Source organism: Marmota flaviventris, chromosome 4 (genome assembly GCF_047511675.1).
Source record: "Marmota flaviventris isolate mMarFla1 chromosome 4, mMarFla1.hap1, whole genome shotgun sequence".
In the NCBI taxonomy this organism is placed as follows: domain Eukaryota; kingdom Metazoa; phylum Chordata; class Mammalia; order Rodentia; family Sciuridae; genus Marmota; species Marmota flaviventris.
This window is the reverse complement of record NC_092501.1, coordinates 8,937,803-8,951,990: the sequence shown is the minus strand read 5'-3', so window position 1 is coordinate 8,951,990 and position 14,188 is coordinate 8,937,803. Positions and strand designations below refer to the sequence as shown.

Below are 14,188 nucleotides of genomic sequence, written 5' to 3'. Positions count from 1 at the left end.
GCTCCTGTCACTGAGCCTGTTTTCAAGGCTCACTGTGTGGCTTTAGGAGGGCCGTCCCCCTGCTGTGGAGCCTGACACCAGCCCTGGACGCCTAAACTGCTGAGGCAGGGCCGACGGGTCCTGTCAGAAGAAAGCGGAGCCCGGCCAGGACGGCCATTGAGTATCAGGGCATTCTGTGCGGGCGGGAACCTTGTATTGGGAGAGCGAAAACATGAGGAAGTGCCGTTTTGGGATTCATTAGCTCATATGCTTTTCTTGGCTCTGGAAAGGATGTGGGAAGTGGTCTGGCCTTCCCCCTCATCTGACAGACAAGGTAACTGAGGCCCAGAGCAGGGAAGTGGCTTGTCTTGGGTCCCAGGTCCACTCTTCACTCCTTGCTTGAGGCGGAATTTCCTTCTGGTGTCTGCTGAGGCTTCTACGGTCCCCTCATGAGCCTCCTTGGGCAGCTCATGGGCAGTGGGCCTTGGGTACTGCTCGGCCTCTTCCTGGAGGCCGAGGCTTGCTCTCCATCACCTCTCCCCTGGGGCTAGCCTGACCCTCCCTCTGCCCCCAGGCCTCCTCGGCCTGCAGTGCCTGGGCAGCCCCAGACAAAACAACCCCAGGAGTCATGGCAGGAAGAGAGGCCAGTGGAGAAATCTGTGAAGGTCAGGACGGGAGCCAGATGCTTATCAGAGGAACTGTTGATGGCGTTGTAGACTGAGCAGTCAGCTGTTTCCCCAAAGATAATAGATGCATCATGTGGGGCCTTCACACACTGCTGAAAAGAAGTGTGCTGTGGAACATGATTGGAAACTTTCTTCTAGTACATAAAAGAGGCCAGAAAAGTCAGTCAAAGGCAAGGATCTGGACCGAAGCCAAGCATTCTACACAGGCTGCAAGCAAGGGTTACTGTCACAATTTTTTTCTCCTTGCTGCTGAAACTGAGAAGCAACTTTTCAATGGCAGGCACCTTTGAGCAGAGACACGTTCTGGAAAAGGCACCCTTTCCCAGTAAAGCCAAAGCTGCAGAACTGGGCTGAGCTTGTGAGTCACAGCATAGTTAGGGGCTCGCAGCCAGCTGGCCAGGTGCCCCCAAAGCTGGTTCCTGATGCGCCTATTTGAGGGAGACTGTCCTAGACTTGTTTGGGTGATCCTTCTGCTTCCCTTCACCTGCCGCCATCGACCGCAGCCTTGGCCCAGGCCCTGTAAACAGGCCCTGCTCAGCGCACCACCCCGGGCAGCGCGGCCTGAGGTCTGCTGTCGGGTGAGCCTTCCCCCTCGGAGCCGCCTGGGAGACTGCACCGGAAAGAGAGGTGCCGCCAGCTCTTGGAGTGCCAGTGTGGGCTGGAGACGGAGGCCAGGCTCCCGCTCCACCCCTCTTCCTCCTTTATTCATTAAAAGGAAAGAAAGAGGTCACATGAGTTCTGTTTCTTTCTATGCAAAGGACAGGGCGGGTCTCTGCCCATTATTCAATTTTTAATCTTAGGAAAAATAACTGTTACTACTTGTGAATTCACTGCATTTTAGCAAGAGCGGTTCTAAGGGCCATTGGCTGTGGGAAGATTGACAGGACACCAAAGGGACGCGGGGGGGGGGGGGGCATGTCTTTCTGTTGCATTCTTCCTTCGACTTGGGGATGATGATGCTGGTGCCTGGGCTTTTCAGGTTGATTTTAGACCTCAGCTGGCCACTGCGGCCACAGCTTGGTGATGCCTGTGTCCTTCCTGGGCACAATCTCCACAGGGCTCCAGGAGACCACTCTGCCTGGGCTCCTCTGTGCCCCGGGGGGCCCCTTGCCCTGGAATCTACAGCCCCAGCACTGATTAGGATGGGGGTCTGGTTTTCTGGAATGTGCAAGGTGTCACTTCTGCTTCAGCGTCTCCACGCCTCAGACCAGCCCTGAGCCCGACTCTGGCTGCTGCTGACGAGTTTCCTTGGAATTTAATGGAGTGGCGTAGACAGAGCGCAGCCACCCAAACCGAACACATGCAGCCAGCGGTCTTGTGGGGCATCTCTGGCACTCGCTGGGTTCTGCTTTTCCTTCCCCAGGCAAACTCTCTCGCAAGCAGGAGGCCCCATCCATCCCCTTGCGCTTCGCGACTGATTCAGATAGATGTCCCCTGGACCTGCAGGGAGAAGGTGGCCAGCCCTGATGGAGGAGGAGGAGGAGAAGCAGTCCTGCTCCGCTCCCTGCCCATCTCCCTCCCTGCTCATCCGGCTTCTTCCCCCCTTGTGCTTCTCAGGCCATTCTCAGATTCAGCAAGAAACCTCTCAAAGGGAGCATTTTTTAGGGGAAGACTCATCCCCCTTTCCCTCCCTGGATGCACCCAGCACCCCACCCCAGCTGCAGGCAGCACAGTAGTTAACCGCCTGTCTCCTGGTCCTGTCTCAGCTTGCCACCCATTCCTGGGACAGCTGTGCTGATTGGCCCTCAGGTGCCTACGCTCAGCCAGAGAGACGAGGCGAATTCCATCCTGACACGAAAAGTCCTGAGGGGGGACCCAGCGTTGAGTAAAGACAGTGTTCCAGGTCCTGTCTTCCCCCCCCCCCCCCCCCCCCCCGCAGTGACAGGCCAGTTTGGGCACGTGGTGTCGGTTACCCTGGGCCTGCAGCCTGCTTGTTCCCACCTCTCTGTCGCTGTGTTTCTGTTAGTGCACCCCCTTATCCGACGTGCTGGTGGTGGTGGGCTTTGGTTCAGGGGGTGCTGGGAAGCAGGAGGAGTGGTGGGGGTCAGCTGACCTGTGGATCCCCCCAGCTGCTCCCTTGTGTCCCGGCCCTTGTAAAGGTGCTGGACTATGAGTAGAGCAGGTGGGTGAAGACTTGTCCGTGGGTCCCAGGAGTGTCATTTCCTCCTGGGGGTCCCCAGTGGATTGGGGCCTGGATTTGCTTAGTAGCGTCTTTGTGGTTTCCTCTGGCAATGCTAGGGATTGATGGGAGGGCCAAAGGAATGTGAGAGTGGCCCTCAGACTGCGCAGGAATGAGAGGACGCCTCAGGCAGCAGATTCTGGGTGTCACTGCAGGAGGCTGGACCTCTGGGGCGGGGCTGCAGGAAGGTGCCGTGACAGTGAGGAATGGGCCCCACCCACCCCAGTTTGCTCAACGCCCACTGGGGGCTGCTGTGTTTGCCTTCTTTGTTTACAGTTTCCTTTCCAGGGAGACCCAGAGCAGTGACTAAAGGAGGCCAGGGGAGACTTTCCTGGGCAGCTGGGCAACTTTGAGCCCCCAGCAGTGGAGGCTGCAGCACAGGCTCTCCTAGTCCCCAGATGGTCAGAGTGGCTTCCTGGCCCTCCAAGTGTGCAAACGCTTCCTGTTGCCCTCATTTCCAACCTCTGCACGATGGATTAAAAAAAAAACTTGCATGCTTTTGTCTCTGGCCAGGTCCAAGTGGCAGAAGAAAGGAGACGTCCAGCCGTCCTCACCGACCACCGGCCTGCCCGGTGCCTTAGCTTGTCCCACGTCCTAAAGAGCAGTCCCGTGCCCATTCTGCTGTATTTTTGACTGGTCGTTTTCTTCACATCTTTCCTGTCCCCTGAATCCGGGCAGTTGTTGGAACTGGGCTGTGCCCTTGTTTGAGGTCTGGAAAGCCTGTGCTGGTGTTCAAAGTTGAAGAAATTAGGTCAAAAATCACAAGTGATTTAAAAACAGGAAGGGACCTTAGAGGTCACCAAGTTAAGTCTCCTCATTTAAAAGTTGAGGAGTCCCCCACCTGGTGGGCCTGCCTAAACTCCTGCAGCTGTCCTTGGCTGGGCGCGGGCTGTCCGGCATTGCAGGTCGCTGAGGTTGGCCGCTTCACCTCCCACACAGCAGGGTGCTGTGTCAGCCCCTGCAGAGGGCCACGGGCACCTGGGCTCCACAGACTGAGGCCACAGTTCCCGTAGCTCCTGATCTGCGTGTAGCACCTTTTGTTACTTTATCTGGATTTTGGTTTTAAATGAAATGAACTTGCAATGCAGGCCAGGCAGGCTTCCTGGACATGGGCCTGCGCAGTCACACGGGCCCCGTGTTCAGCAGGGTCCCACCTGTCTTAATGCTCTGGGGTTGCTGTTTTGAGATCCCTAATAATTTTTGAACAAAAATTTCATTTTCATTTTGCCCTGGGCTCTGCAAATTATGTAGCCCGTCCTGAATGTAGGACAGTGCATTAAAATGCCAGGGATTTGATCAATCTGTTCTTGCAACTGATTTGAATTTTGGGAACATGCTGTTCCCTGTGAATAAAGGGGGATTCATTTCTTTTCCCTCGAATACACTGTGTTCTGTTTTCCAAATTAGCTCTACTTATCAACTCTGCTGAGAAATTGGATGGTGGGATTGTTCTCCCTGGAAAGGAAGGTTGTGCATCCTGGCCCTTATTTCTTGGGCTGGAAGTGCAAAGCACGTCCCACAGTGATGGAGCATGGGAAGCTCCAGCTCGGGAGCTCCATTTGGATGGGGCTGGCCTCCGGCCTCTGCTACTTGCCAGGGCTGAGGCTCTGAGCATGGTGCTTTCCTTCTTTGACACTCTGTTTTTCCATCTTTCTGTAGACTGGACATAAGTTCTACCTCTCAGGCTTGCAGGAAAAATTAGAGAGCACATCTGTGTCTAGCATTGTGCTTGACATATAGTAAGTGCTCAATAAATAACTAATATTACTCTTACTGGTGTATGATTTTGTTGCCAATATCGAAGGTTGGGTGGGATTTGACTAGCTGTAGTGGGGTAGAATGAAGTGTCCCAGGCAGGAAGGAGAATAAGTGTGAATGCAGGGGATTAGGATGGAGCACGGCATCTGGGGGGCTCAGGGAGAAATGAGATGCTTAGAAGCTTTGGAAGTATGAGAGGAGTTCTTGGAGGTGTTGAAATGCATTGAGCCGGTGCTGGGCTAAGAGCTAGGACATGGTAACCCGGAGACCATGACCTTGAGTGTGGGCCATGAGATGAGTGTTTTATATGCATTCTGTCACTTAGGCCCCCCACCTGCCCTACATGTCACAGGGTTCCATGTTCCAGGAAGGGAGATGGAGGTGTGGACAAGGACAGCTGCTGCCTGAAGTGCCCCAGGTGCAAGGGGCAGAGGAGGAGTTTGATGCTAGTTCTGCCTCTGAAGCCAAAGTGGCTTTCACTGGGGGCTTGTGACTTTTCATAGCCTCGCTGACCCTGCTGGGACTGCGGGGGGGCTGGAGTTCAGCTCGGCCTTCCTGCCCACCCTGGACGCTCCTGAGTTTGTGAGCCACAGTTGCCATGCCAGGTTGGGAAAGGGCAGGCAGCTTGCAGGGAGAAGGACAAGGGACAAAGGACTGCACTGAGGACAGAGCTGAGCTAGTTCCAGTGCTGGACTGGCCAGGGGCCAGGGCTGGGAGAGTTGCTGGCTGTCGTAGTGCAAGGGTTGGCCTGGGGTTCCAGAGCTTTGCATATTTTATTTAGAGATAGTTTTGCTAAGTTGGTAAGGCTGGCATTTGAACTGGTGGTCCTCTTCCCAAGTTGCTGGATTATAGGTGTGTGCCACCATGCCAGACTACCCCTGCACTTTTTTTGGTACCAAGAATTGAATTCAGGGGCACTTGACCACTGAGCCACATCCCCAGCCCTATTCTGTATTTTATTTAGAGACAGGGTCTCACTGAGTTGCTCAGTGCTTCACTTTTGCTGAGGCTGGCTTTGAACTCACGATCCCCCTGCCTCAGCCCCCCAAGCCTTGGGGATTACAGGCATGGGCCACTGTGCCCAGTTTACACCTGCACTTTTCTTCTTTTTTTTTTTTAAAGTTTTTTTTTTTTTTTTTAGGTGTAGTTGGACACAATACCTTTATTTTATTTATTTACTTTTATGTGGTGCTGAGGATTGAACCCAGGGTCTCCCATGTGCTAGGCCAGTGCTCTACTGCTGAGCTACAACCCCAGCCCCTACACCTGCACTTTTCAGGTAGCCCCTTCCCCTTTATTTTATGGCTGTGGGCTCATTGATCACCTTTTCAAGTGACAGTGATTTCATAAATTTCCTACAGAGAAGAAGCAGTTATTTTTATATTCATTATTATTTATGTTGCTAGGAGTAATTCAGTCTATCTTCCGGCGTATTTCCCTACTACCCACATACAGTCCTCTGGACCCCCACGTCATTTCTGGTCTGCAACACGGGGCTGGTGGTGGGTGATAGCAGTGTCCCCAGAAGCTGCATCTGTACCAGGACAGGCAGGGTCATCTAAGTAGACCCAGAAGTGACTGCAGCATATGCAAACACATCTCACTTAACCCGAACAAAATGATTCTCCAGTTTTACTTTCCCTGATAGGGAATTGCTCTGTGATGGAGGAAGGGACTTGTGGCCTCTGCCACCTGCAGCTTAACTATTCCCCTCCAAGATGCATGATGACTCTGCTTTCCCAGGGCAAGGGGGGTGCGCTAAGCTGGAGCTCTCTCGACCTTCACTCTCCACTCACCTCTGCTCTGAAACACTGAGCCCAGAGACACCAGGCAGAGGTTCCTAAATGTGCACAATTCATAGCACCTTTAGCATCCCAGTAATTTTTTTCATGACTTTCAGACCAAATGGAATACCCAAGGGTTCTGCTGACCTAGTAGTTAGGCCCCAAAGAACCTACCAAGTATTTGTGTCCTTACAACATGGTAGACATTTGAAAAAGAATAAAGTAATACTTCACTTTATTTTTCAAGAACTATAAGTCCCCGTGAATAGAATTTATGCACCTGTTAGGTGCCACATGACCTTTCAAATCTCAAATTCGGATTGCCCTGCCAGCCCTGTCTCCAGTTCAACATTGAGTTTCATGTGCTTTGTTCCTTTTATCACAGCAACTACCAGACACTCAACTTTGCAAAGGGGTGAATCGCAAAGAGGAAGGTAGTGCCATCCGATTTGAAACTGAACTGCTGGAGCTAGTTCCCAAGGTGTCCAGGGGGTATGCAGCCTCGTGTTTCCCCAGAGAACGTGCAATATCTTTTGAGCTTGCTGTGATGTTCTGGGAACCTTGGGGCAGACATTGAGGAACGTGGCATTAGGACCATAAGCATGTACTTCTTTTCCTCCTGCCTCAGTTCTAATCTTTATCTGATGTGTTTGCTTTAAAGATGAAACACATATTGATGTATTTAAAACACATCCAATGTATGCTCATTCTCCTGAGAGAAGCAAAGAGAAAAGTCTGTTCTTGGGCTAGGGAACAGTTGGTAGAGTGCTTACCTTGCACGCACAAGGCCCTGTGTTCAATCCCCAGCACCACACACACAAAAGGTCTGTTCTCGGGTTCACACTTCCTGCGTGTGACTTCCATTTTCACTGCAACAAATTTTCTTTCTTTTTTTTTTTTAATATTTATTTTTTAGTTTTTTCGGCGGACACAACATCTTTGTTGGTATGTGGTGCTGAGGATCGAACCCCGGCCGCACGCATGCCAGGCGAGCGCGCTACCGCTTGAGCCACATCCCCAGCCCCGCAACAGATTTTCTTAAATGTGATAATGGATGTCAAATACAGTCACCCTTCTGTATCTGCAGGGTCCCCTTGCATGGATTCAACCAACTGCAGGTAAAAAAAAAGTGAAATATACATCAACAAAAGCAAACTGCATCTGGCTGCACACATACAGATGTTCTCCTTCCACTCTTCCCTAAACGATTCAGTACAACTATTTAGACGGCATTTACATTGTATTAGGTATGGCAAGTCATCTAGAAGCGACTTTGGGTACATGGGAGGCCATGAATAGGTTGTATCAAGTACTCTGCCCCATGTTTCTATAAGGGATTTGAATAGGCAGGGATTTGGGTTCTGAGGAGGGTCCTGGATCTAATTCCCATGGACACCGAGGGTCGCTGCACTTACTCCCTGGCACTCTTCGGTAAACACTCTTCAAGGGAATGTGATTTTTGAAACTTCTCCACACTGAGCAGTCTCTTCCTAGCAGTTGTTTATGGTCGTTAAGATGTGTTTGTATTTGTAAACCACCGAGGAGGGTGGGCCCCAAGGAAGCCACATTTATGAAGTTGTGTTCTTGACTAGTAGTTTTTAAGGAGGAGAGAGGAATCTGTTATTATCTTGGGATACAATCCTGGCAACGTGAAACTCATAAAGTTAGAGGAAATGCCAGCCACTCTGAATGGGTCCTTCGTTGTGTTAAATATCCAGCGTAGTGAGCCACGGTGGTGGCTTGCGCTTCTAATCCCAGCCTGGGAGGCTGAGGTAGGAGGATTGCAAATTCAAAGCCAGCCTCAGCAACTTAGTGAGGCCCCGAGCAACATAGTGAGAATCTGTCTCAATACAAAAAATAAAAAGAGCTGGGGATGTGGCTCAGTGGTTAAGTGCCCCTTAGTACCCCAAAAAAAGGACAAAAAGAAAAGAAGTATCAGTAGTGATAAACATGTATTAGGTAAGTGGAAAGATCTGTCTCTGTAAAGTAGTGTGACTCATCCTTCTGCTAATCCTAGTTATTTACCATTTTTTTTTTCTGTTTAAAAAATGAAGTCCTATAGTATAAATCACTCAGTTTTTGTTTTTGAGAATGTTTTGCATACTTGAGATTCTTTGCTTTCCACATAAATTTGAAAAATTGGTTTCAAATTTCAAAAAAAAAAATATCTGCTGAGATTATTCATGGGGAATGTGTTTAATCTGCAGATCACTTTAGGGAGAATGATAGCTTAAAGATAATGAATCTTCAAGCCACAAGTATGGTATCTGATTTATTTTGACAGTGTTTGGGAACTTTCGGTGCACAGTTTCTGCATGTATTTCATGACACATTTCCCTGAGTATTTAATGTTTTTGATGCTCATCATTGATGTTCTTAAAAATTTTGATACCAACTTTTTATAGACAAATACCTAGAAGTACAACTGATTACAGTCTGTACTTCTGGGACATTGGTCAGCACACCGACTCGAGCAGTCTGTAGAGCTGAAGCATTTTCCAGAAAGACTCTCCAGGCAGTTTCCTGTGTCCTTTCCAATCTCCGTGCCTTTCCCCTTCCTTGCCTGTTACACACCTTTCCCTGTATGGCAGCCCGAGCCAGGATCCGTTCAGGACAGTGACCCAGCAGTTAGAAGGGCCAGGCCTTGACTTTGCAGGGTCTCCTGTCCTCACGACTGGCTGAGGCCTCAGTTCTCGCCTAAGGGGATGAAGCAGGGGGAGCAAGGTCTGGCTTCCCAGGGGCCAGAGTTGCCTTCCTCTGGGTTGTGCCCATCTGGGTGCCTGGATTTCCTGCTGACTCAGCCCCTGCCCCTCCCACAGTGGCTGTGGGGTGAGTTACAGCCTCCCCTGGATCAGTCCTCCACAGGGGTGGCCATGAAGACACTGCTGGGAGGAGCCTGGGACCCATGTGCGTTGCCAGGGTGGCACCTTCGCCTCTCCCTCTCCTTCTCTGCTGTCCTGCTGACCACCCTGTGCCAGTTCCTTTCTTTCTTTCTTAAACTTGATGCATGGCTTGGTCAAGTGCTTCCTGTGCATTGCTCAGAAAGGCAGCACAGCAGGCACTGAGGTGGGTGCTGCTCTGGTGGCACTGCAGGACAAGGGGTGGGTTTGAGAGTTTGTGATAACAGCCGGGACCACACAGCTAGTGGGCACCATGCCCAGGGCCACATTCTGCTCCACCTAAGGCCAGAGCCAGGCCCAGCACGCCCCCGCCCCCCCCCACCCCTTGCCAAGTGGCCGGGACGCCCCAGCCTCCCCAGCCTCCGTCTCTCATCATCCCTTGCACCACAGCTCATGGCAGAGTCTGCCTGGCCTGGCCTCACCCATGAGCCGTCCCCACCTGGACTGACCCTGCTGCAAGGAGGACAGTTGACTGGCAGCTGAGGTCAGAGCCAGCCAGGGTGTGGTAAGGCAGCAGCGGCTCAGGTTCCAAGTGGATCAGGAATTAACACCCAGCCAGGTGCTCCTTGAATCCTTCAGTCCTCGTTCTGGTTGGAGAAGCCAAACATTCTTCCTCGGGTTGGCTTTTTGGCCATCTTTGAACAATTCATTGATGTTCCTTGTGTTCAGTTGTTTCTGTTTAGTTTCCTGTGGATGCTGGTCCACGAAAAGATGGTCTCGAAAAGTCAGAGGTCATCTGACCCACACAATTCAGGCCTGTTGTGGGCTTTTTGTCACCATCTGTCCTCCTGCTGCCCCTCCCTCCGTTTACTCATCTGCCAAGTCGAAGAGCCCTGCGCTCACTCTTAGTCTAGGGCAGCTCATTCTAGAGGCACTGGCCCCATTTTGCAGATGGGGACATGGAGGCAGAGGTCATTCTGCGGAATGAAGATGGACCTCAGGCCTTCTAGTGTCCAGGTCAGATTCCTGGTCACTTTTTCTAGACTAGTGAGAGAACACCGGCTTCTCCTCTGAGCCGGGAACCCCTGGGTTCATCTTGCCCTGCTGCAGGCAGGTTCTCCCAGGCCTGCCCAAAGTGGGACCTCCGAAAGAGGAAGTGAGTCAATGATCCACAGCGGGCAGATCCAGTAGTTGTGCTTCTGGAGAGATCCTCAGGAATGCATTAGCTCTTGGGAGTTGCTGGCTTTGCCTGAGTCACACTCTGCCCTCTGCCCAGCCTTTGCTCAGGAAGCCTGTCCCAGGAATCCCAGATGCTTTGTTTACAGCCACCTCTGGGTGATGTTCACCAGGCTTCGTGTTTGAAAGGAGCATTTCCATCCCCTCATTTCTATCTTGCACACCTAGGAGGGCAGCAGATATGTCTAGGGAGAGTTCCGAAGTGGGAAAGTTGTGGATTTGGAGAAAACATGGAGTCAAGGGGCCTTGCTCAGATTTTCCTGTCATATATGCATGCTATTTATCTATGGAGAAGTCACTCAAAAACCTGTAAGCCTCAGTTTCTCCAAATATACTATGGGAGCAGTATCTGATTTTTTTCTTCTTCCAGAAGAAGGTACAAAAAACTAAAATGAGGTAGCACATGATAAAGCAAATATAATAAAAGCAGCAATAATAAAATGATGCTATCGTGTATTTGTCAGATTAGTTGATTTCCCCTAGTAGTAGCAGGGCTTTTTCTGATCTTTCTATGTAAAAGGATCAGATTTCAACCCTGAAAAGCTTGTTAGAACCAGGGAGCCAGGCAGAGAGGGCCTTTGTCTATAGATGCTCCCTCACTTCCAATAGGAGGCGATCCAGAGAGGCAGGCTGGCCCTGGAGTGTCCCTCTGTGCAGTGGTATGGAGTTGGGTTGCTGAGGTCCCTGGTGGCACAGCTGGGGAGGAACTGAGACACCATCTTCAGATGCTCAGGTGCTGCCGGGGGGAGGCTGCAGATGGGGAGCTGTGACCAGTCACAAGAGGGCCTGGAAGTGTCCCAGTTTTCACTCAATCTAGAGCCTGGGGAATGGCTGCTTTCCTCGAGTCAAGGGAGACGTGTATGTGTGTGCAAGCATTCATGTGAGACTAGGTGTGCATGTATGTAAGCACCTGTGTGTGCATGCATGTGAGCATGTGAGCGTCTGCATATATATGCATGCATGCGTACGAATATATGTGTGTGTGCACGTGCATGTGTGAGTGTGTATGCATTTGAGTACGCATATGCATGACTGTGAGTGTGCAGGCTTGTGTGTGTGTGTGTGCTTGTGAGTGTGCATGGTGGTGCTGTGATGCACGTGGGCTCCCTCTAACCCATCTCCCTCCAGGCCCCACGGCACAAAGCACAGTACGGTTAAGTGCCTGGTCTTTTCTTTGTTCTCAGGGCAGGAAGATCCGAACAGTTTGCGCCATAAATATAACTTCATCGCTGATGTGGTGGAGAAGATCGCTCCTGCAGTGGTTCACATCGAGTTATTTCGCAAGTAAAGAGGCCTCCTTGTTTGCTCTAACCTGAAGCTTTCAATGACAAATGCTGCCTTTAGCAAAACACCAGTGCTATTTCTGAGATGCATTCAAGTGTCAGAGTGTCACTGAGTAGATTCTTGCCTTATGATAAATGCTTCTCCCTTAGGACATTTTTCCATTTGACTATTTAAATCTACATTCTTGACCCTTCAGATGCTTTAAGAACGTTTGGCTCTGCAGAGATTCCCCAAGAATATTTTCTAAGTGGAATTTTTCGATGTGTTGCAAAAACTGGCACGACGTTTCGTCTTGGGCTGTTAAACCTGGTGTGTGAAGCAGCGATTCCCTTCACACAGAACCAGTCCCCAGAGCCTCGGTGGGCGCGGTGCACAGATCTGGGATTGGGGGCTTACCTTCTGTCCTTTGGTTCCAGGCTCCCTTTCTCCAAGAGGGAGGTGCCAGTGGCCAGCGGGTCTGGGTTCATTGTGTCAGAAGACGGACTGATCGTGACCAATGCCCACGTAGTGACCAACAAGCACCGTGTCAAAGTCGAGCTGAAAAGTGGAGCCACCTATGAAGCCAAAATCAAGGACGTAGACGAAAAGGCGGACATTGCTCTTATCAAGATTGACCACCAGGTGAGCGGCTTCTGTGTCCCTGACAGTGCTCCACCTGCAGAGCCCAGATCTCAGACATCCTAGCCAAGATCTTGGCCAAACCCAGACCTGGTAAAGGCACCTGGGATCTGACTTCCTGGGATCCCAGGGAGAGGCCTTGGGGAGTATAGCCTAGAGCAAGGGAGGGCAAGGGGGTCAGAAAAGCTGTGGGAAAAAGCTGTCTCCTTCCAGGTCAGAGAGTTTCACAACAGATATTTAAACTGTTTATAAAATAAAGCAATAGGTTGGTAAAGAAATAAGTAGGTGGAGCTGGGTATGGTGGCGCATGCCTATAATCACAGCTGCTTGGGAGGCCGAGGCAGGAAGATCACAAGTTCGAGGCCAGCCAAAGCAACTTAGCCAGATCCTGTCTTCAGACCCTGGAGAGAGATATAACTCAGTGGTAGAACATCCTTGGGTTCCACCCAGAGTACCAAGGGGAAAAAAAAAAAAAGAAAGAAATTAGTAGGTGAACAGTGGTAATTGAGTCTCCTTCCCATTTCTGATCCTGAGGCATCTGTTAAAAGTTTTTTGTCTGTCTCCACGGGTATCTTATGTGTTCACCATGTAGCATAGACGTACCAGGTTTTAGGATGAGCCATCTTTGACACCAAACAACTACTTTGAGAATAAAACAGGTCTCCCCATTTGGGGACTTTGCAGGGTAACTAGATAGGCTTCAATCCATCTTCAAATTCAAACAGTTTGGGGGGATGGTATACAGCTCAGGGATAAAGCACTTGCCTGGCTTGTGCTAGGCCCTGGGCTTCACTCTCAGTACCTCAAAAGGAAAAGGGCCAAGGGCCTTGGAAACCAATTAAAATTAAAACAAAGCTAATGGATTTCTTCTTTACAGAACTTCTCAGAGCCTTTAATATGCTAATGTACACCTGCCAACGGCGGGGTGGGGGGTGGGGGGGTGCGGGGGTGGTGGTGAGGGGGGTGGGGGGGGTGGCTGGGACTGCAATGTTTGCTCAAATTAGAATTCTCTGAGTGTTCAGGTTTTTTTTTTTTTTGGCAGGGATGGGAAGTGGGATTCAAAGCTGAGACAGAGTGAGCTCCAGTTGGGGAATGTTGTATTTGAAAATGTGTTTGGTGTTGGGAACACGGCTTAGTGGTAGGGTTTCCCTGGCATGCATGCAGCCCTGGGTTTGGTCCCCAGCACCAGAAACAAAACAAAAACAAAAAAGAAGATGTTTCTGTTTGACTAGTCTCCTCGCAGTCATTTTTGCTTTGCAGATTTCTTAGCAAAGTCTTCATGCCTGGAACGAAATCCAGTTCTTGTTGGATCATCAAAAATTCCCACTCATCGTCATGTTGATTACAGAGCATTAGTTTGCCAGGTGCCAAGTGCAATGAAATTGCTTTTTCTGGTTTTTTTTTTTTTTTTCACATCCTTACAGTTTTCTAGACTCCAGATGGAAGGAGGAATAGGGGTCAGCTGGAATCCTGTGGCTGGACTAGGAAGAGACCCTAGACTGAGATCGGGGGCCGGGGTCTTGTCCGGCTCCCCTCCAGCTTCCCCTGGGTGTTGCCTGTGAGGTCAAACAGGTGTGGCTGCTTGGTGGAGCTAGTTCTGTGTTCAGTTTGGGCACAGGATTCTGGATTCTGGATCTTTCATTTTATTAATTTATTTTTTAACAGCACCAGGCTGCTGCTCCTTCCCAGACAGCTTTTCAGAAAACACGAGCTTTGAGACATCTATGCATGTTCCCTCACCCGCTCGGCTGTGCACCCCGGCCCAGGCCAGAGAAGCTCAGGGTAGATCCAGGCTCTGTGCTCATGCACAGAGTAAATGGCCTT

General features: G+C 50.6%; 1 protein-coding gene across 1 annotated transcript in view; it reads left to right on the top strand.

The window, feature by feature from the left end:
* Positions 1-14,188, top strand: part of Htra1 (HtrA serine peptidase 1) — a 46,465-nt gene that overhangs the window by 11,532 nt on the left and 20,745 nt on the right. The window contains exons 2-3 of the mRNA XM_027930210.2: positions 11,647-11,746; positions 12,163-12,367. Coding sequence (XP_027786011.1) covers positions 11,647-11,746; positions 12,163-12,367 — 305 coding nt within the window. The remainder of the gene's footprint in view (positions 1-11,646; positions 11,747-12,162; positions 12,368-14,188) is intronic.